This window comes from Bufo bufo, chromosome 5 (assembly GCF_905171765.1).
Source record: "Bufo bufo chromosome 5, aBufBuf1.1, whole genome shotgun sequence".
In the NCBI taxonomy this organism is placed as follows: Eukaryota; Metazoa; Chordata; class Amphibia; order Anura; family Bufonidae; genus Bufo; species Bufo bufo.
In genome coordinates, this window is record NC_053393.1 from 88,908,652 (window position 1) to 88,932,025 (window position 23,374).

The 23,374-nt window shown below is 45.5% G+C and overlaps 1 protein-coding gene across 2 annotated transcripts in view; it reads right to left on the reverse strand.

Annotated features, from left to right (window-relative positions):
• Positions 1 to 3,817: 3,817 nt before the first annotated feature.
• The window catches only part of WWP1 (WW domain containing E3 ubiquitin protein ligase 1), a 131,121-nt gene continuing 111,564 nt past the window's right edge, over positions 3,818 to 23,374 (reverse strand). Inside the window, exons 14-24 of one of the 2 annotated variants that reach the window (XM_040433796.1) lie at positions 23,288 to 23,360; positions 23,034 to 23,105; positions 21,724 to 21,812; positions 20,086 to 20,245; positions 16,707 to 16,840; positions 16,447 to 16,587; positions 13,823 to 13,943; positions 8,941 to 9,045; positions 8,695 to 8,791; positions 8,533 to 8,605; positions 3,818 to 4,830 (exon numbers count right to left, since the gene is read on the reverse strand). In XM_040433796.1, the coding sequence (XP_040289730.1) occupies positions 4,731 to 4,830; positions 8,533 to 8,605; positions 8,695 to 8,791; positions 8,941 to 9,045; positions 13,823 to 13,943; positions 16,447 to 16,587; positions 16,707 to 16,840; positions 20,086 to 20,245; positions 21,724 to 21,812; positions 23,034 to 23,105; positions 23,288 to 23,360 (1,165 nt within the window). In that variant the 3' untranslated portion in view covers positions 3,818 to 4,730. The remainder of the gene's footprint in view (positions 4,831 to 8,532; positions 8,606 to 8,694; positions 8,792 to 8,940; positions 9,046 to 13,822; positions 13,944 to 16,446; positions 16,588 to 16,706; positions 16,841 to 20,085; positions 20,246 to 21,723; positions 21,813 to 23,033; positions 23,106 to 23,287; positions 23,361 to 23,374) is intronic. The other variant, XM_040433797.1, reaches the window with a different exon arrangement.

The following is a 23,374-nucleotide window of genomic DNA, read 5'->3' on the forward strand; positions in this document are numbered from 1 at the left end:
CAACCCGGCAAATATGCAGCAGAACGGCCGGACAGATGCAGCTGATTCTCTGCTGGTCCCCATTGTAGTGAATGGGGCCAAACATTAGCTAGGCAGCGCACGGCTTTGTTTACAGCAACTGTGAAACACCTAAATCATGGGGGGAATGCATAAACGTCAGTGCTGTGTGCATATACCCTAATGGGCTCATAAGTCAGTATACCATTATAACTCCATTAGCAATTACTAAGAGAAGGTAATGACACACCACATAGACTCTAAATCCGATATGGCCAAACCCTCTGGTTTACACGAGTACATGTAAGGCCTCATGCACACGGCCGTTGTGTGTTTTGCGGTCCACAAAACACGGACGGTGTCAGTGTGCGTTCCACAATTTGCAGAACGGCACAGACGGCCTTTAATATAACTGCCTATTCTTGTCTGCAAAGCACGGATAAGATTAGGACAGGTTATTTTTTTTTTTACGGAGCAACGGATGCGGACAGCACACTGAGTGCTGTCCGCATCTTTTGCGGCCCCATTGAAGTAAATGGGTCCGCATCCGAGCCGCCAAAACTGCGGCTCGGATGCGGACCAAAACAACGGCCGTGTGCATGAGGCCTAATACCAGTAAATTTTCTTCCTTCACAGAATTTGTGGACAAGCATGGAGTTCCACGCAATGCTTTCTTCCAGTATCTGCAGTCCCCTTCTTCCATTCCTAAACTTCAGGACCCACTGGGAACTTAAGATCTTTCAAAACCAGGAGTTTGCAATGTTTTCTGATCCGAGGGCCATACTGTCCTAATGATGCAGTCCGAAGCGCCACAATAAAACTTAAAAGGGTTGTCTCACCTGAAAGTAGCGATATGCCACGAATGTCAGATAGGTGTGGATCCCACCACTGAGTGCCGCATTTATCTCTAGAACGAAGCCCCCAAAGAGAACAAGAGTGCACCACATGTCCAGGGCCGCTCTTCATTTATTTCTATGTAAATGTCGAGAACAGTTGAGCGCTTGCTCGGCTATTTCCAGCAGTTCCATTGAAGTGAATGGTTCAGTGGCCACACTCCTGCAGCGTGCTCTCCACTGATTTCTATGAGACGTCTGAAAATAGAAGAGTGTGCCACTCTATTTTCAGTGCGCCTATAGAAATGAATGCAGCGTCGCTGCATAGGTGCGGTCCACTCTCCTGAACTTTGGGGACGGATAACAGTACCTCTGTTGGATATGCAGCACTAAGCTTTCTAGTTAGCTCAGTACTGATGCAACTTTGGCATAAGACAGCAGAGCTCCTGCTCCTCCTTGTACAAAGTCCTGCTCTAACAACTTGTATTGGCAAAAGTGTCAATCCTGGCAGTTTAATCCCTTAGATGCCACAGTCAATAGCAACCATGGCATCTAAGTGGTTTTGGGGGGGGCTCCCTCTGTCAGCACCACCACAAATGAGATTGTGGGGTACCGATACCTTTACAGGGCACCCAGGGGGTTAAAAAAATAAAATAAAAATAAAACTCTACCAACAGTGATACTCAATGGATAAAGTTATCATGTTATTAATGCCGCAAAATGTAAAAAGACAACGCCAAGTATTGCTGTTTTTTTTCTTTTCTCATTGATCCACAGAAAGAGTAAAGGTCCATTCACACGTCCGTTGTTTCTTTCCTGATCTGTTCCGTTTTTTGCGGAACAGATCTGGACCCATTCATTTTCAATGGGTCCTGAAAAAAATCGGACAGCTCAATGTCTGATTTTTTTTTTCAGGACCCATTGAAAATGAATGGGTACAGAACTGGTCCAGATCTGTTCTGCAAAAAACGGAACAGATCAGGAAAGAAACAACGGACGTGTGAATGGACCCTTAACGTTAGTCAGTGATTATGTGTAACCCAAAATGGTGCCATTAAAAGCTACAACTTGACCGGCAAAAACAAGCCCTCTTACAGCTACATGGACAGAAAAATATAAAGGATATAGCTCTTAGAATGCAACAATGAAAAAGTGAAAAAAAATATATATTCTTGGTCACTAAGGCCCAAAACGTGCACAGAGGGAGGGGTTAAAAAACGAGTTTCGGAGTGTAATATATTCTATGGATGTTGTGCAGAGCAGACCATGACGCCGTTTTCTGTCCTGGAAGATTGACGTCAAGTTGTCAGGAAGGAGCATGGTTTCATTTTGTTTTTGGAAGAATTCCAGCGGCCGATGCCCTCTCCTGTTACCTCAGTGTTGTGTGGGTTTCCTCCGGTTTTCTCCCACACTCCAAAGACATACTGATAGGGACCTTAGATCGTGAGCCCCACTGGGGACAGGTTGAAGCTAATGTCTGTCAAGTGCTGCAGAATATGTCACCGTTATATAAGTGAGTATAATAATAATAAATATCTACCCAGTTGGAGAATGCAATAGTTTAAACGTAGAAATGCTTGACCAAGGTAGCTTCCCGCTGAACCACCAGGTTCAAGGTATAGAACTGTGAATGCTAAATATCCATTCACCCCTAGTGAGGGATACGAGAGCTACTGTATGGTATGTATTAGTAGGGGCACCGCCTTGTTGCACCTTCTTGTTCTGGAGTCTTTTGAATCTAGGGCAAAGTGCAAGTAACTTGTTTTTAAGCTTTGCACGGATGCGTTGGTATGTGGTAGCGGAATACTCGCTGCTGCACTGGCGAGTTCATAGAGTAAGAGCAGTGGGACTACTGACTAGTTCTGCGAAATACTGAAAGATCTGGCAATTTAGTAGAATTGGCTGGAGAGTGGATTAACTGTGTAACACCGAAAATACATAACAATGAGAAACAGATTTTTTTTTTTTTTTTAACCATATCCTGTTGAAGAAATCATAATCCCAGTGCATTCATGTTACTGCTACACATAAGATCTCATACACACGACTGTATGCGTTTTGTGGTCCTCAAACCACAGACTATGGATACCGGCCGTGTGCACGCTGCATTTTTCACCGGCCCAGTTGTTATATATACACCTATTCTTGTCCGCAAAATGGAAAAGGACAGGGCACATTCTATAATTTGCGTGACAGACACATGGATGGCATCCCATAGAAATGAATGGGTCCAGATCCGAACCACAAAAAATGCGGATTGGATACAAATAAAAAATACGGTCGTGTGCATGGGCCCTTAGCATACGGCCATGTGCCAGAAACGCTGTAGATTATCTACATGCAATTCCATGGCAGAGAATCTGCAGTGTTTTACATTAGCAGCAAGATGGGGGAGAATGACACAAATAAAAAATTTGTTTATGATTGTATTTTACTAATTTTGGGCAAAAAATTATTTTTTCAGTAGGTCTTTATTAAAAATCTTAAGCCATTTTTGAGATACAGGGTTAAAAACAAAAATTGGTCTATTTGCAGGCTGTCAGTTACTGTTTTCTTTGAATCCAGTCATCTGACGGCTCATTTGTAGCGCTTATCTCTGATCTCCTGACCTCAAACACTTATTTAAACCATATTCTTAGCAGTTTGATAAGAATTGAGCTATAATGAGTGTTTGAGGTCAGAAGATAAGAGCCACACATGAGCCGTCAGACGATGGGATTCAAAGAAAGCAAACAGACCGATTTATAACCATGTATCTCAGAAACGGCTGAAGATTTTTATTAAAGACCTATTGAAAAAAGATTTTTTAACCCAAAATGAGTAAAATGCAATCATAAAAAAATAATGCCGCAGCATGTCAATTTATGCACTGCCGATTTCGCAATTTGCAATACAAAAGTTAAATTCTGTTGTGGAATTTATAATTTTTTTTATACTTTTTTTTTTAAACTAAAATGCTAAAAAAAATAAAAACATCAAACCAAACGGAGGTTAAAAAAATTTATTCAACTTCTTTTTCAAGATTTGCATTGTACTTTCGATATTCATCCAAGACATTTTTGCTGTTTTTTTGTTATTTTTGTCTTGTACCTAAAAATCTTGCCGTGGCACTGCTCGCCACTTGTTCTTTTGCTTATCCGTAAGGGTGCGAATCACAACACATTGCGGAGCAACGAAATTGTGACCGCCCCCCCATCCCTCGTAATAAATGTTAAGAATCGTGATGAGACTAATTATGCGCGGCTCCACTCTCGGCCTTGGCTACTTTTGCTCCGTCAAAAAAAAATAAAAAAAGATATTGGCTACCACACTGAAATAAATGAAAGGCAGAACTGTGCGTGTCCTGCCATCTTATAAAGCCAGCAGCAGGTTTGTTTTTTCCTTGTACTCAAGAGTTCTTGTTTTAAAGTTTCTTCTTTCCTAATATTTTTGGCATTAGCTTTCAACAGCTTAGTTGGCAGCCATGCAATAGACATCCGTGGAATAGATGTCAGCCGCTGTTTGCAGGTTTTATTGTACTGAATAAAGCAAGTCCAGGCCTCATCAAATGGCTGTGATGTCTTATGGACCTCGAACTCTATAAAACTAGAGCCCTCGGTACGTACACATAGATATAGAAATTTTAAAATAAAGTCTTCAGTCAGCATTTAAAATTAAACGTTATTTTTTTCTTCTATTCAGTCATTTTTTGGAGAAATCAAAATAAATAAAAATAGAAAAGGCTAAAGTGTTTTGCATATCTATGTGGAAGAACAGAAATCTCTACGCATTAGTATCAGAAAGGTCACTGTACAGACTACACAGCTTATGTACAAGTTAAGAGTGTGCAATTTTACTTGGCTGGGCAGAAAATAGATGTCCATAAGCTCTCCTTGCTCCATCCTCACGCACGGCAGCCGCTCATTCCTGGCCAAAGCCCTCCGTCTCTTCAATGGCAAAAAGCAGCTTCTCCTTTAACTGTTCGTAGCTTTTATACGGTGGTAAATCCAGGCGATTGAAGCTGCAAAGGAGTGCGAGATGGGTCAGGATCTAGGCGCTGCATTCATATACTCGGAAGCGGCAAACTTGCAGAAATGTCCGCTTTTTGGTTACGTTCATACAGGACACAGTACAACGAAAGTGAATGAGATTTTACGAAGCCTCATCCATGCACTGCAGAAAAAGAATCCGATTTGAAATCTGCAGAGCTCCGCCGGGAAATGGCCCTTTGCAGAGCAGAAGGTGTAAAGCGACAGCCATTTCCGCAAAAGCCGCATAATTCATGTGCTGTTTGGTAAAAATCCACAGCGGACTTTTTCCATTGTATTTTACGTTTGGACATACCCTTAGGCTAAATGCACACGATCAGGATTGCATGCGGATTTGTGTGTGGAAAATCCGTACCGCAGGTCATGTACATTGTATTCTATGAGAATTTTAAATTCTCATGCACACGATGCGGATTTTGACCTACAGTGCGGATTTTAAAATCCCCAGCATGTCAATTTATTTTATTTTTCCTGTTTCTCCATTCATTGAAATGGGGACAGTAAAATTCTCATCAAATCTGCATGCAAATCCGCACCAATTGAGGCGGATTGACTGCACGGATTTCCCTGCGAAGACCTGCAGATTTCAGTGCGGATTGTCCGCGCATAAATCCTCCCCACTTGGACTTGTTTACGTTTTATCCGGAACAGCATTTAATGACACTAAATCAAAGGGGTTGTCCGTCCTAATTATATATACGGTATATGTTCTGGCAATGTGTCTCATGGTGATCCTCGCTTGACCGGAAGTGACAAGGGTCTGTTTTCGTTCACAAAACCGCTGCAGACAATCCATGGTTGCAGCAGTGATGTCTTGTTCTTGCATACATACATGACTGCTGAGACCTTTGATTGGCTGCAGCAGTCTCATGACAAAGAATGGGGCCCCTTGCCACTTTGTCCGGTGGGGGCCGGGTCAATAGAGGAGACTGAGTCTGGTGGCTAGACTTCGAAACGGCTGAAACAGTTTTGCCAAAGAGATAGAAGATACTGAATGGTTAGTAGATATATACACTGCTCAAAAAAATAAAGGGAACACTTAAACAACACAATGTAACTCCAAGTCAATCACACTTCCGTGAAATCAAACTGTCCACTTAGGAAGCAACACTGAGTGACAATCAATTTCACATGCTGTTGTGCAAATGGGATAGACAACAGGTGGAAATTATAGGCAATTACCAAGACACCCCCAATAAAGGAGTGGTTCTGCAGGTGGTGACCACAGACCACTTCTCAGTTCCTATGCTTCCTGGCTGATGTTTTGGTCACTTTTGAATGCTGGCGGTGCTTTCACTCTAGTGGTAGCATGAGACGGAGTCTACAACCCACACAAGTGGCTCAGGTAGTGCAGCTTATCCAGGATGGCACATCAATGCGAGCTGTGGCAAGAAGGTTTGCTGTGTCTGTCAGCGTAGTGTCCAGAGCATGGAGGCGCTACCAGGAGATAGGCCAGTACATCAGGAGACATGGAGGAGGCCGTAGGAGGGCAACAACCCAGCAGCAGTACCGCTACCTCCGCCTTTGTGCAAGGAGGAGCACTGCCAGAGCCCTGCAAAATGACCTCCAGCAAGCCACAAATGTGCATGTGTCTGCTCAAACGGTCAGAAACAGACTCCATGAGGACCCGACGTCCACAGGTGGGGGTTGTGCTTACAGCCCAACACCGTGCAGGACGTTTGGCATTTGCCAGAGAACACCAAGATTGGCAAATTCGCCACTGGTGCCCTGTGCTCTTCACAGATGAAAGCAGGTTCACACTGAGCACATGTGACAGACGTGACAGAGTCTGGAGACGCCGTGGAGAACGTTCTGCTGCCTGCAACATCCTCCAGCATGACCGGTTTGGCATTGGTTCAGTAATGGTGTGGGGTGGCATTTCTTTGGAGGGCCGCACAGCCCTCCATGTGCTCGCCAGAGATAGCCTGACTGCCATTAGGTACCGAGATGAGATCCTCAGACCCCTTGTGAGACCATATGCTGGTGCGGTTGGCCCTGGGTTCCTCCTAATGCAAGACAATGCTAGACCTCATGTGGCTGGAGTGTGTCAGCAGTTCCTGCAAGACGAAGGCATTGATGTAATGGACTGGCCCGCCCGTTCCCCAGACCTGAATCCAATTGAGCACATCTGGGACATCATGTCTCGCTCTATCCACCAACGTCACGTTGCACCACAGACTGTCCAGGAGTTGGCAGATGCTTTAGTCCAGGTCTGGGAGGAGATCCCTCAGGAGACCGACCGCCACCTCATCAGGAGCATGCACAGGCGTTGTAGGGAGGTCATACAGGCACGTGGAGGCCACACACACTACTGAGCCTCATTTTGACTTGTTTTAAGGACATTACATCAAAGTTGGATCAGCCTGTAGTGTGTTTTTCCACTTTAATTTTGAGTGTGACTCCAAATCCAGACCTCCATGGGTTGAAAAATTTGATTTCCATTTTTTAATTTTTGTGTGATTTTGTTGCCAGCACATTCAGCTATGTATAGAACAAAGTATTTCAGAAGAATATTTAATTAACTCAGATCTAGGATGTGTTATTTTTGTGTTCCCTTTATTTTTTTGAGCAGTGTACAAAGCCACATTCACACATCCACATTTAGTTGATAAATTAAAGGTCAGAACACACTTTGCGGCTGAAGTCCAGCCCAAGGGATTGTTAAAGACTGCGCTGTTTTGTAGGTAAAAATCATGATATTAGCAAAATCATGCAGTCAGGGAATAAGCCTAGGTTCGCGGCAATGTGTGTATGGTGTATGCCAGGATTGATAAAGGTCACTCAATGTTTTCTGTTAAAACAACGGACACCAAGCAGAACACAGTGGACCCCGTTATAAGTCAGTCAGTGAGGTCTGTCTGGGGTTGCCAGTGTCCATCGTGCGGCGGATACAGCACTGCATCAGGGTTTCAGTTTAACGGAGACCATGACACAAGTGAGCACAGCCTTACAGAATGAAACATGAGAGAGTCGATTGGGGAGTGAGTACATTTTACAGGCACTGTCTACACAAAGCTTAGCTGCCAACGGCTCTCTGTGACCTGGATAGGGCATCAATGTTTGAATGGTGAGGACTTGCCGATCGGCACAGCGCTCCATTGCTTGTAGCAGCTCATCTATACAAGCAGTTGGGCCTGGTACCGCAGCTCATCCTCAGTGTACTGATGTAGACAATAAAGGGGACTTGACTCTCACATGAGCACGGTTGCCGCTTTACCGATGGTGGTCTTAGAGGTCAATCACCAGTCAGACATTGATGGTTTATCCTAAGGCTAGGCCATCAGTGTTAAAGGGAACCTGTCACTGGGATTTTGGGTATAGAGCTGAGGACACGGGTTGCTAGATGGCCGCTAGCACATCCGCAATATCCAGTCCCCATAGCTCTGTGTGCTTTTATTGTGTCAAAAAAAACCGATTTGATACATATGCAAATTAACCTGAGATGAGTCCTGTCCCTGAGATGAGTAAGTGACAGGACTCATCTCAGGTTAATTTGCATATATATCAAATCGGTTTTTTTTACACAATAAAAGCACACAGAGCTATAGGGACTGGGTATTACAGGTGTGCTAGCGGCCATCTAGCAACCCATGTCCTCGGCTCTATACACAAAATCCCGGTGACAGGTTCCCTTTAAAGTCCAGATTAAACCCTTTGTGCAAGATTCAACTTACCATGTATGACTTCTTGGCAGCCATGTTTCCTTCCCGACTTTTTCAATGCAGTATTTCTGAGGACCGTTGCTTCCTGCAGGGATGATGCAATTTTATGTTTTTCTTAGGAGCAATTGTAAAATGCTTTACTGTGTTTTCCCCTGCTGAAGATCTAATACCTACCCATCAACTCCGCAAATCCACCTAGTGGTAACCTACAGGTGCCTGTGACAAACTGCAGCAACCGCAAGCGGACCTCATTGTCCATCTCCTTCACAAACTGCAGGATAGAGAGAATCTCATTAACAGAGCTCCTCTGGGCAGACGAACTCTGGTAAACGGACCAGAAACAAATCAAGGCTACAGGCCTTCTTATATATATATATGCTAAATTAGTATGTTATACCCGACATTCACGCTGTATATTACCTGCCAGAACCAGATGATCTGCTTGCTGTTTCTTGTGTAATGGCGATAGACTGTGTTCCGCTGCCAGTCTGATAGATCCACTTCTTGCATGCCGCACAGCATTACCTAAGAAACAGACACCCGTCTTAGATTTCATTTATTGGAGAGCTTCTGTATCAACCTTAGGGCTTATGTACACAACTGTGTGCCAGCCTTGCCCGTGCTGTGGACCACAATTTGCATGGCACCGACCAGGTAGCCACTGTATGCGGACGCGGACCTATTCACTTGAATGGAGGCCGGGATCCGCATAAGACGGTCCGCACTACAAAAAAAGAAGTGCATGCACTACTTTTTAACGACACGGAGGCACGGACAGAAAACCCACTGAAACACTCCGTAGTGCTTCCGATCCGTGGCTCTGTTCCGCACCGCCTGGATTGCAGACCTATTCAAGTGAACGGCTCCGTATCGGTGGTACGGTGTGCACACGACCGGTGCCCGTATATTGCAGACCCACAATACTGCTGTGTGCATGAGCCCTTAACAGGTGACTGGCGATTTCTATGAAATGAAATAGCAAAGGAGATTGAGTTCCCTGTAAGTATGAAATACAAAGAAACAATTCCTAGCACAGTGCCTTTAATATGACATAAATGGGACTTTATAGACTATGGATTACCATAGAAGAGCATATAAACAGATAGGCACACCAGCACCAGCCCCACATGTACATGAACCCCAAAATCAAAAGCCAATAAGGGGGAGATTTATCTCAAGAAGGATTTTTAAAGTTAGACGTAGACTTCTGCAAAACTCAGTAATTTGTGGCAAAAAATTTTTTTGTCAAATTTGGTGCATCTTTAAGTGGAATGTGTCACCAAAAATTACTTAAAAATATGTTTAACAAAAAAAAGGGACTAAGGGCTCATGCAAACGACCGTATGTATTTTGCGGTCTGCAAAACACAGATGACGTCCGAGTGACATCTGTTACAATGCCTATCCTTGTCCGCAAAACAGACAAGAATAGGACATGTTCTATCCTTTTTGCGGAACAGCCATGCGGAAACGGAATGCACACAAAGTCGATTCCATTTTTTTTGCAGACCCGTTGAAGTAAATGGTTCTGCATACTGGCCGCAAATAAAAAAAAAATTATGAAAGACAAAAAATATGTTCTTGTGCATGAGCCCTTAGGCTGAGTTTATGCTTCAGTTATTTGGTAAATTATTTTCTCGCTTGTATCATTGGGGGACACAGGAGTCCTTGGGTATAGCTGCTGCTGCCACTAGGAAGCGACACTAAGCAAATAAAGTGTTAGCTCCTCCTCTCAGCTATATCCCTCCTGCAGACACTGAGCTAATCAGTTTTAGCTTAGTGTCTGTAGGAGGCAGACCTCCCTGCTTTGCAAGTCTGCAGATTTTTTCTTTCCTTTAGCTGGGCTGATGGCAGTCTCCAAGCTGCCTGCATTCCCACCCAAGAGATGGGAGTCCAGGGGGCCCCCAGGTCCGCTGCTCGTTCCCGGTCTCCAGAAGGCAAGGAGGACCAGAGGTTCCTAAAGCCTCTGTATCCCACCAGCTTTTGGGTCACCAGGTCCGGCCTCCGGAGTTGAGGGGAGACTTCATGTCAGGCCACCTTCTGCTTACTCCCAGAGATGCAGCATAAGTGGGTAAGCGCCTTCTGAGGGCTTGGTCCAACTCACCCCCTTGGTATGGAGAGGCAGGACTACAAAAAAAAACTATATATTTATATATTATTAACCCTTGGAGCTATCTGGTCCTTCTGAACCTAGTTCCCTCGCCATTCTGTAGGCAAAATTTCTTTACCTTACCGCTGGATACATACGTCCTATAGCGTAAACTATCCTGGCACTACCGCTGGAAACCACACTCCCTGTAGCTTACCCTCCTTCCATTGGAGGAGTAATTGCCCTTGCACTGGATACCATACGGCATGTAGCATTACCCTCCTTCCATAGGCGGTGTACTTGTTCTACCACTGGATACTGTATGTACAGCCCGTGCCATTACCCTCCTTCCGTAGGAGAGGTAATTGCACCCCCGCTGGGTTCTGTACGGCCTGTAGCATTGCCCGCCTTTCTTAGGCGGAGTAATTTCACTTCCACTGGGTGGGCCATACAGTACCCAGTGGAAGTGAAATTACTCCGCCTAAGGAAGGCGGGCAATGCTACAGGCCGTAGCATTATCCTCTTTCCATGGGGGGGGGGGGGATATTTATACCACCACTGGATACCGTACATCCGGTAGCATTACCCTCCTTCCGTAGTGGGAGTATTTGCACTTACTCTGGGTACTGTACATTCTGTAGCATTACCCTCCTTCTATAGAGTAATTGCACTACCACTGGATCCTGTACAGACTATCACATTACCCTTCTTCCTTAGACGGAGTAATTGCACTTCCACCGGATACTACAAGTCCTGTTGCATTGCTCCCTACGGAGGCGGAGTGATTTCACTAATGCTGGATGTCATCTGTCCTGTTGGTTTTCCCCTTTATTTAGGTGGTTTAGTTGCACCGCAGTCGCATACTGTAGATCCTGTAGCATTATCCTGCTTCTGTAGAGTAATCACTGGATCCTGGACAGACTGTCGCATTACCCTCCTTCCTTAGGTGGAGTATTGCATTACACCGGATACCATACGTCCGGTTGCATTAACCCCTCTGCAAGCGGAGTAATTACTCTCATACTGGATATCTTCTGTCCTGTCGGCTTTCCCCCTTCTATTGGGGGATTAGTTGCACCACAATTGCATGTTAGAGATCCCGTCATGGTCCCGCTGGAGTGGTGTTCTCTTCTGGCAGTCCGGTATGGTGTGTGGGGCCTTTGCCTTCGGGCATCCCTATTTCTTCCCCCATGGGGGGCAAGTTTTGTCACATCTGCAGTTCTTTGGCCCTTGATATCCAGGCGCCATTTTCAGTTCGTCTTCTTCCTCTGGATCCAGGCTACATATTTCTCTCCTGTATCTTCCACAATCGCTTCGTTGCTTCTGGTGACCGTCTTGTCTTCATTTATGTCCACCTTGTGGATATTCTGTGTGCTCTCCACTTCTTCTGAAGTCTCCTAAGCCGTGACTTATATTCCCTGGGCTGTTCTTTCTTCTGCCCAGCCGGAGCCTCTGCGTATTAAGCCGCTCTCTGGCTGGCCTTCCGGGGAATGGGTCTTCCTGTCCCTTTTCAGGGTTCCTGGTGTGTCTTTCCCCCGCATTTCTGTGCGGGGCCTTATGACCGGCCTTGGATTCGTTCTGTTCTTGTTTCCTCCCCATGGTACTGCTCTTTAACGTCTCATGGTCTTCCGTGTCCCCCCAATGATACGAGCGAGAAAATAGGATTTTTTTGTGCTTACCTGTAAAATCCTTTTCTCGCGGAGTTCATTGGGGAACACAGCTCCCACCCTGTATGTACATTACTAGCTCCTAGATGGGTACTTCTGGTTCTTCAGGGTGACCCATCTCCGGTTTTCTTCCTTTTTATTGTTTTCTGTTGGCTTCTCCTCGCTGCTCCTACTGCTTTTGTACAAACTGATTAGCTCAGTGTCTGCAGGAGGGGTATAGCTGAGAGGAGGAGCGAACACTTTAGCTTAGTGTCGCCTCCTAGTGGCAGTAGCAGCTATACCCAAAGTCTTCTGTGTCCCCCAATGAACTCAGCGAGAAAAGGATTTTACAGGTAAGCACAACAAATCCTATTTCCATCAGTTAGGGCTCATTCACACGACCATATGAACGGGTCCGCAATTTAGCGGAACAGTTGCGGACCTATTCATTTCAATGGGACCGCAAAAGATGCGGATAGCACACAGTGTGCTGTCCGCATCCGTAGTTCCTTTCTGTGGCCCCGCAAAAAGGATAGGACATGTCTGCAATTGCGGACAAGAATAGGAATTTCTATCGCAGTACTGGCCATATGCGGACGGCAAAACACTATGGTCGTGTGAATGTGCCCTTATTGTGGGCCAAAACCAGTAGTGAAGCCTAGATCTCTACCTAATGTGTGAAGCCAGACTTAAACAATAGGTCATTTTCTGATGACACATTCCTTTTAAGTCTACTTTAACACTCGCGTTTTGGATTTCCGTTTGCGAGATCCGTTCAGGGTCCAAAACGGATCAGTTTGCATTCTAATGCATTCCGAATGGAAAAGGATCCGCTCAGAATACATCAGTTTGCCTCCATTCAGTCTCCATTCCGCTTTGGAGATGGACACCAAAACGCTGCCTGCAGTGTCCGTCTGATAAAACTGAGCCAAACGGATCCGTTCTGACACACAATGTAAGTCAATGGGGAGGGATCCGTTTTCAATGACACAATCTGGCACAATAGAAAACAGATCCGTCCTCCTTTGACTTTCAATGGTGTTCAAGACGGATCCGTCCTGACTATGTTACAGATAATACAAACGCATCCGTTCTGAACGGATGCAGACGGTTGCATTATCTGAACGGACCCGTCCATGACGGATCCGCACAAAATGCGAGTGGGAAAGTAGCCGAAGTCTAACACTCCTGTCTTGAGATGTTCCTCCGCTTTCTACACCACACCTTTACTGGAGGAAGGCTGCAACCATTTTTACAGCTTTTTAAAAGGTCACAGTTGAGAAATCTTGCTTAAATCAGCCTGACTCGCTAACCTCCAGCACATTCCCACCCACTTTTCTAAACTGTGAGTGATGTTAAATATGCAAGATGTCACAATTTTACTTGCAAATGCAAATAAGCTCGTAAAGTTGCAAAGCCAAAATTTGTTGACTTCTTGAAGTCAGAAATCTAGAGCGCAGGGCAAATGCTTATGAGCCCATATTACAGAAGGTGTAACTGTGGTGGTGGGGGGCTTTGTGTCCTGCAGCAGTGACACAGACATATATGTACATTTGTAGAAGCCGAACCTCTAACTCCTTTTCATCAAAATACTGCAGCCACTGTAGTGGGACAACGGCATTAAAGCCATCGAGAAATGCTTTGGTTTGTTCTTCGACGCCTCGCGAAAATCTCCATTCAGCCATCAGACTAGAAAGGAAGAATGAAACAGGATCAGAACTCATCAAATGCATATGTAGCAGCAATACCCCGGGATATGCAAAGTACCTGCCTGAAGCGTTAGCCAAAAATTACAATGTACATAGACAAATATCACTTTGGGCTGAATATGTGCATGTCAATATGAAGGGGGCAGGGAATTAGAATGGGGAGAAAACATACCCATTACCTTTTCCCATCATACTTTGCTTTATTTTCTAAAAAATAAAAAAACCTACACATAAATGGTAACAACTCCAAACTGCAAAATGATCACATTATTTAACCAGCCAGTGGATCACCATTAGACCAAAAAAATAATAATTTCCTGCATTATATGTACAACAAAAAGGTGCGGTTAAAAATATAACTGGCTCAGAAAAAAAGAAGCCCATGGCTACATTGATGGAAAAAAATGAGGGCTCTTTGAACGCAAGGATGTAAAACTGGAAACAACTGTACAGTCCTAACAGGACTGGTCGGTAAGAGTTTAAAGGGGTTGTCCAAGTTATATTTATTGATGACATTTCCTTAAGGATAGGTCATCAATATCAGATCGGCGGGGTTCCGACACCCGGCACCCCTTCCGATCAGCTGTTTGAAGAGGAGGTGCGCGCCATGCCAGCGCTGCCTCCTCGCCGTTGCATCCGCAGCGGTGAGCAGGTGTAATTACACCTAACCGTCCCAATCATTTCAATGGGACGGATCGCTCCTATACATTTGTATAGGAGCGATCCGTCACATTGAAATGAATGGGACGGTTAGGTGTAATTACACCTGCTCACCGCTGCGGCTGCAACGGCGAGAAGGAAAACAGTGAAGAGGAGGCAGCGCTGGCATGGCGCGCGCCTCCTCTTCAAACAGCTGATCGGAAGAGGTGCCGGGTGTCGGAACCCCGCCGATCTGATATTGATGACCTATCCTGAGGATAGGTCATCAATAAATATAACTCGAATATCGGTGTCAGCTAGGGGCACTTAGACTGCACCTCTGGGATCTGCGACTTTTTCCAGAAAGGGGCCCTCGAAGCGAAGGAGAGCACACTGCACAAGCTGGCTCGGCTATTTTCGGAAGTCCCATAGTGATGAATGGAGAGGTTGCTGTGCATGCGCTATGCGCTCTTCATTCACCGCTATAGGAGTTCCGAAAATAGCCAAGCACGCTATCCCTAACAGCAGGGACCCTTTCTGAAGATCGGTGCGGGTCCCAGAGGTGGGGCAACCCCATTAACCTCTTAATGAGGCCTGATTGGACAAAAAAAACAAAAAAAAAAAACCCACGGCTATATTGATGGAAAATGATGGCTCTTTGAATGCAAAGATCTAAAACTGAAAACAATTATTGTCAAAACAGGCCCACTCATGAGTAAGGGGTGGGCACATCTCAGACGTTGGTGGCATATTGCTAGGATATCCCATCAATGTCAGATAGGTGCGGGTCCCAGAGGTGGAACCTGCACCTATCTCCAGAAACGGGCCCCTGAAGTGAAGGACAGCGCTCAGCTATTTTCAGAGGTCCCATAGCGGGGAATGAAGAGTGCACTGCGAAAGCACAGCCTTCTCACCATTATTGCTATTTCTGGATCTCCCACACCAGTGGATGGAGGGGGGCTGCGCTCCTGCAATGTTCTCTACTTCTCTTCAGGGGGACTGTTCTGTAGATAGAAGTGGGTCCCACAATACGCCATCAGTGTCTGAGATGGGAATACCCCCTTTAAAGGGGTTGCCTGGTTAAGAACATTCACTTTGAAATATCCTTACAGAGCATTAAAGTGGAAACCCCACCTTCAGGATCCTGATCTATTAGCTTCAGTAGCTGCAGCTACAGAGTGTGTCCCTCTAGTGGGCAAATCATGGCTTATAACCACCGTATCAGATTCCCAGATAGATTACAGTGGCACAACCTAAATCAGCTCATCATCCGGTACCCTTCTAAAACATTTAGAAAATTTGCAGACTTTACACATAGGCTGGTAGAGACCACTATCTATATTCACGTTTGCAGAAAGTCAGGAAGATCTATGACTGCAAACAAGTAATTTGATTATTATTGCATTTTTAACCACAGCATTAGGGTACTTTCACATCTGCGCTTTCCCTTTCTGCTATTGAGATCCGTCATATCATCTCTATAGAGGGGAAAACGCTTCTGAACTGAAGGGAACAGAGTGCACCAGCATGCATTCCATTCCGTTTGGTTGCATCCCCATGGCGGACAGAATAACGCTGCAAGCAGAGTTTTTCTGTCCGCCATGTGGTGCGGAGCCTTACGGATCCGTCATGACTCACAATGTTAGTCAATGGGGACGGATCCGTTATTTTAGAGATAATACAACTGGATCTGTTCATAACGGATGCAGACGGTTGTATTATCATGACGGAAGCATTTTTGCTGATCCATGACGGATCCAGCAAAAATGCTGGTGTGAAAGTAGCCTTACCCGGTGGTCCATCGTCCTAGTATTCCAGATCCGCTTTCCATACAGCTCACTTACCCAATGTATTCTTCCTTGTTCTCCTCTGTAACAAGGATATTAGATCCCCCAGGCTTCAGGTCATGGGACGTGACTTTTCCTAATATCTCCATATCCACAGAAAAGTACATCTCCAGGTTACATTCTTCTATGTTATTGTCTCTGGAAAGAAGCAGAACATTTGCACCGGGAGCATCCAAATACTATGGAAATGTGCAGAAACTCTGCAGATTTAGAATCGGAGACGTCTGTGCGGTGAGCGCATTTCAGGGTTTACTTACCTGATCCATATGAGAGAGTTATAGAACTCAGGATCAATGGACTCCAGGTCTTTGATGGTCAGCTTTTTGCTCAACATCCGTTTGTAGAATGGAAGAGAGAATCCTGTATCAATGAACTTGCCGTGGAACAAAGCCTGCAGGGAAATACAGCCGTCACCGGTTACCTTTTATCATTATGTTTTTAGGGCCAACGTTCTGTGCGGATTAGTGTCTTTGTATATTTTTTTTTTTCTTCGGATACAAAGCTCCAAATCTCCTGAATAGACAGAGATTTAAATGGAGTCTGTCAGCAGTTTTGACCATGCTAAACTGCTGACAGCACTCTGTAGGGGCTAGGGAGTGCAGGACAAACTCACCTACAGCTTTTATTATCAGGAGTGGTGTAAATATGAACTTTTATTCTGCTCCTTAAGTGCACTGGAGGCGGAGCTTTACTGTGACGTGCTCTCTGCGTTCAGTTGCTTCATAACCCCTTCCCCTCTGAGAGAGGACTGTAACATCCAACTAGGAGACAACAGCAGCTGTCACTGAGATCAGAGGGGGAGATACATTGAAGCAGCTTATTGCAGACAGCACTTCACAGGGAAGCTCCACCTCTAATGCACTTTCAGAAGCAGTGGCTGGCAGAATAAAACTTCATATTCACACTATTCCTAATAAAAGCATCACAAAGGTTTTTTGCCCTGCTCTCCCCAGCCCCTACATAGTGCTGTCATCAGTTTAGTGTAGTCAAAAAAAGCTGACAGAGTCCCTTTAAAAATGAAATGCTAGCTACCTGCAGCCACCACTAGAGGGAGCTTAGGTGCTTAATGCATACTATTACCAAGTTCAATGTATAGCATGATGCGATAAGCTCCAAATTTCCCCCGCGTTGTGGTTCCAGGCAGCCAGCAGGTTACCTTTAACATCTATGTCTACCCAAGAGATGTGCCGCCCTGTATCACATAATTCATGCTGCAAATGCTCTAAAATAATAAAAGAAATGAATCATTGCAGAGCCTAGTTAGATTAAAATAAATAAAATGGTATAAAAAAGTTATCCAGGATCAGAAAACAATGGCTGCTTTCTCCTTAAAGCAGCACATCTATGCACAGGTTGTGTGCGGTGCAGCAACGCCGCCCTGTTCACATCAATGGAAGTGCGAGGCCAGACATTACCTAAGGAAGGGAGTGTCATTGTTTCTGGAAGAAAGCAGCCAAGTGTTTCTATTCCTGGGCGACAGGGTGGATAGTCACTTCTCTATAAGGCTCCATTCACTCTAGAATCATGGCTTCTGTTTTACTGGATCCATAAGAGATATGGCAGACCAGTTTTGCAATGTATTCCATTTATGTATAATGGGGACGATCAATGCCGTATCACAGCAGATAACACCATTCTGCCAATCCAAAAGCAATAGATTTTTGTGGGACCCAATGCCAATGCGAACGTGGTAGTAACTACGTCACTTAATTACATGTTAGGGTGAATCAGGGACACGGTGCTAGTTTCCTTCCTGGACAAACAAGGTAGCTGTCAGCAACCATCAGCTTATGAAACTGATGGCGATGAAACTCTCAGCAGTACTATTGTCTTGACAGGTTCCCTTCAATGGGAGGTGCTGATGGGTGAGGTTGCCTCTCCATTAGTGGGCATTCTGAGGAGAAGACCTGGGAGCACAGCTTCACAAAGCAGAAGGCGCATTTACACGCCCAAACGAGCAGCAGATTGTCCGAAGGAAGCGTTCCTTCCCGACATTTGGCTGCTCGCTCTGCATTTACATCAAGCGATCACCTCCACAGTATGAGAATAGCGATCCCTCGTCTCCATACACCTGCATTGTTTCTGGGCAGCACTCATGTGTGGCATAAGTTTAGACCGCACAATCGGCTGCCCAGAAACGATAATTTAGGTGCCTGCATGAATGACAGTTTCTCCAATGATCGGCTGCACCTTTACATGGGCAGAGTGTTGTGAATGAGCGTTCGCAGGCGCGCTTCTTCCCGATAATATGCCCGATTATCTACTCGTGCAAATCCACCTTTACAGTAGTGAGTCGTCTATATCCTCTCTACCAGATCATGTGTAGAGATTATATGTAAAGCAGCAATGTGCGCCTCTAGTACAGCCGCCTATTTCACAGCTTCCAGTTCAGGCAGGGCACAGTATGGACTCACCAGATAAGTGTTTCACACAACCGTACACCTTCAATCACTATTACCTGCGGTATTACACGAGTAGTACTGCTGTCACTGACTCTGGATTGCTACTCTACATAGGCATACATCTCCCCATCAACCGCTGCTGTAATACATAGCAGGACTCAGAAGCCACATTCACATAAAGCAGAGGAGCCCCCGAGCCCAAATCCATGATGTATGGTCATTACTTATATAGCGTGGCGGTCGTTGTCACATCTTCAAGGGCACGCCCACACATGGTGATATTGGAGCAGCTTTACCACACTGCAGATATTTCTTTTAGATGTTTAAAATGTTCCCAGACGTGACTATGGAAATCTACGTTGTGGTATATCATTTTACGTGGGATTTTAAAGGGTTATTCTCATGTCAGACAAAGGGGGCATATCGCTGTCTTATAGGTGCGGGTCCCGCTGGGACCAGCACCTATATTGAGAAGGGAGCCCTGAAAGTGGTGGAGGGCGCAGCCGCCCTCCATTCATTTTCTAAGGGGCCTCCGAAAATAACAGAGCGCTGGCTCGGCTACTTCCGTCGGGTCCATAGAAGTGAATGGGAGCAGTGGGCGGTCATGTGCAGTGCGCTCCCGTTCACTTCTACGGGGAGAGCGCTTGGTGGTGGCCGGACCGGAGTCCTCCAGCCACCACTTTGCGGGGCTCCGTTTCCCATAAAGGTGCAGGTTCCAGGTGACAATGGGGGCATATCCTAGCCATATGCTCTCATTGTTTGAGATGAGACAACCCCTTTAATGACACAAACTATGACTAATCGGGAGAGCTGTAAGTCCTGCATGTCCCAGTGTAAAAGGGATTTCATGCAATCTCATGCATTACAGTGTGAACTTGCGTGTGAACATGACCTATAGCAGGGATCAGCAACCTCCGGCACTCCTGCTGTTCTGAAAAACTACAACTCCCAGAATCCCCCTTTCACCACTTTGGGAGTTACAAGTACAGCTCAGCAAGAGTGCATGCTGGGAGATGTTGTGATGTGCCGAAGGTTGCTGAACCCTGGCCCACAGACAGTGTGCCATGTGTGCTCCAGATGTGAAGAAAGAATGAAGAACATTTTTAGTACTATGATCTATTCGTTTTAGATTGATGTGGAAGCAGCTCTTATACAGTCCACCGCGACATATAGCGTGCACAGCGAGCCCTCCCCTAAAAGAATGGAAGAATATCCTGAGGACAGGAGAACTGACCATAGCAATGAAACGTCCAATAAAGCAGAAGTATGACAGGTGATCGGGATTGATGGTGGAGGCCGGGTTGATCTGCAGACAGTAATTGCTTTTACCGGCATATTCAAACAAGCAGTACATCGGATTAAGCACTTCATGGGAGAGGAGGAAAAACCACTCTCTGCAAGAAAAAACAGTACAGTCAATGTCCGGCTGAATGAGGGCAAAGTGATGTCCACAGAGACGTCATCACTATGGATTCCATCCAGGACTACTACACTTCTGTAATTTAGGTTAGGCTACTGTCACATCGACGTTGTGCTGTCCGGTTTTGAGATCTGGTACAGGCTCTCAAAACCGCAGCACAACGCTTCAGTTTTGTCCCCATTCATTGTCAATGGGTACAAAACTGAACAAACCAGAACGGAGTGCGCCAGAATGGATTCCGTTCCCATGCCGGACACAAAACCGCTGCAAACAGCATTTGTGTGTGGAATGGAAAACTGAACAGGCGGAATCTGGCACCAAAAACCATGCAAGTCAATGGTGCCGGATCCGTTTTTCTCAGACACGATTTCTTCATTTTCGATATATAATACAACTGGATCCGTTCTGAACGGATGCAGCCGGTTGTATTATTAGGACAGAAGCGTTTTTCTGTGGTTTTGAGATCCCTTGCCAGATCTCAAAACCGTATAGCAATAACGCTGATGTGAAAGTAGCCTTAGGGCTGTTTCACACGAGCGGATCCCGCGAGTGTCATCCTCAGCGTGAATGAGAGCCGAGCCCCGTTCCGGACAGCAGAGACACGGAGCAGTAACATGACTGATAATGCTCTTTGCCTCTCTGTGACCTTTTTACTACAAAATCACGGTGACAACTTTATCTCACTGTGGTTTTGTATTAAAAAGGTCACAGAGAGACAAAGAGCATTATCCATCATGTTACTGCTCCGTGTCTCTGCTGTCCGGAACGGGGCTCGGCTCTCATTCACGCTGAGGATGACACGCGCGGGATCCGCTCGTGTGGGGCTCGGCTCTTCTCATTCACAGAGGATGACACATGTGGGAACAGCCCTTACACATCAATTTAAACAGCATTCACCTCCCACCTTTGTCCACATAAGCCACCAGAAATACCGGAATCCCTGGCGAAGAGGAAGACACAGTAAAGCTCCCTGGGTTATTGAGAGAAAAGTTGCCTTGGGTAAGGATGGGGGGGAGGGGTGACACTACTACTGTCGATTAATGATCTCTCTTGATGAAATTCTCTGATTCATTTGGCCATTTCTTATTGTAGACATTTCAGAATCTGACCACTTTTACCGTAAAGAACCCTTCCCAGATGATGATGAGAGCCCCTTACCATATCCCTTAGTTCGCTATGCAGTTCTCAGAATGAATGGTTTACCTACCAATGCTCGGCGTTGACCCTCTGCATATTCATACATATTAACCCCTCAGTGACCACCAATATGCCTCTTTACAGCACCCACTAAGGGGTTAATAAGCTCTTAAGACATTGATTTCCCTATGCAGAACATGTCCGGTATGAGAACGAATTCTCACTCCGCTGTCTTGACAGAAGTGGTTTATAGAGATGTCGTACTAGTAGTGTATTGTGGCCTTTTTTCTCTTTTTGAGCACGTCAGACACGTACCTTGCCAGACCTCCATAATCTAGACCTTCTTCACCCCTGAACATAACGTATAATCGTCTTCTCAAGTCGTAAGGCTTCAGCGCCATTATCTAGATGGGAAAGGGAAAAAAAAAAACAAGCCTTTGCCAAGTTGCTTTCATCACCTTCCACGAGTCCACACGTTTTATACATGGGAACCTGAATTCATGAATATTAAATCTGTCTGAGAGCAATTATCTGAATGTGAAAGGCAATAAAGAAACTGGGTCACGGCAGCTTTGTACTCTGATCCGTGCTCACGGTGAAGGGCAATGAACGGCATGTCAGTACACTGCACGGATACAAAGGAGTCGCTTCGAAAATCCAGTCTGCTCTCAAAGATCAAAGCTTTCAGACTACTACCTCTGTCATCAGTGGGTCCTGCTTCATCTATGAATGGCAGCCAGTTAGGACCTCTCTGCCTTTAGTACAAGGGTTCATGGAGTAGTTAAACAAGCACATTTAAAGGGCATCTGTCAGCAGGTTTGTCCCTATGACACTGGCTGACCTGTTACATGTGCACTTGGCAGCTGAAGGAGTCTGTGTTGGTCCCATTATCACATGTGCCCGCACTGCTGAGAAATATGAAGTTTTAATAAATGCAAATAAGCCTCTAGGAGCAACGGGGGCATTGCCATTTATTACACCCTGAACTCTGATTGACAGGGTCAAGCATGATAACATTTTTACTGCCTGGTCCTGTCAATCAAAGTGCATAGGGCGCAGCAGTTGCAGAGAGAGCGGAGCCTCTAGGAGTAATGGCAACGCCCCCATTGCTCCTAGAGGCTCACTTGCATATATTTAAATATTTTTCTCAGCAATGCGGGCACATATGAACATGTAACCAACACAGATGTCTTCAGCTGCCGAGTGCACATGTAACAGGTCAGCCAGTGTCATAGGGACAAATCTTCTGACAGATGCCCTTTAATATAAAGGGTGCAGAAGTTGCAGTTGCACCTAGGCACTGGAGTCTCAGGGGTGCCCAAAATGTCCTTACATCACATATAGTGTGTGTGTGTGTTTGTGTGTTATGAGTCCGGAGAGGTAGCGGTCGGCGTAATGTTCACTTGACAACTACTGAAGGTTTATGGGCACCTTTACTCTTGATCGCGGTTTCATCTCTGCTACATACAGTATATTACAGGCAGATGTAAATAGAAGACTGGTGATTCAGACACTGCAGCTGCACATGCTGGATCTATAACGGGATGCTGAACATATGCTGAATTCCCCCTAACTATGGGAGGGGGCCCTTGGTAGTCAGGCTCCCTCTTACCACTGATACGTACCTGTTGAAAGGAGTCTTCAAATAGCGTCTGTCTGGAAACGGTTATCTTCACGTGGCTCGGCAAGGCGTTTGACTGCAAAGAAGTTGGCATTAGTAAGCAATTCATGTCTACAAAGTCTGGGGCACCGAGCAGAACCGTGAGAAGGCCATCTCCCTAATCACAGCCTGCACTGAGACATAGGGGGGACTAGTCTGCCCGCTGGCTTCAGATCATTTGCCATTACAGAACCACCTTTAAAAAAAAAAAAAGATTACCTGACACAAATAACGAAAATGGGCAAGCTTCCACCGAAAACTGCGCTCATAAGCAATCTGCGGCCCCTTTGTCCTGGAACCGCAAAA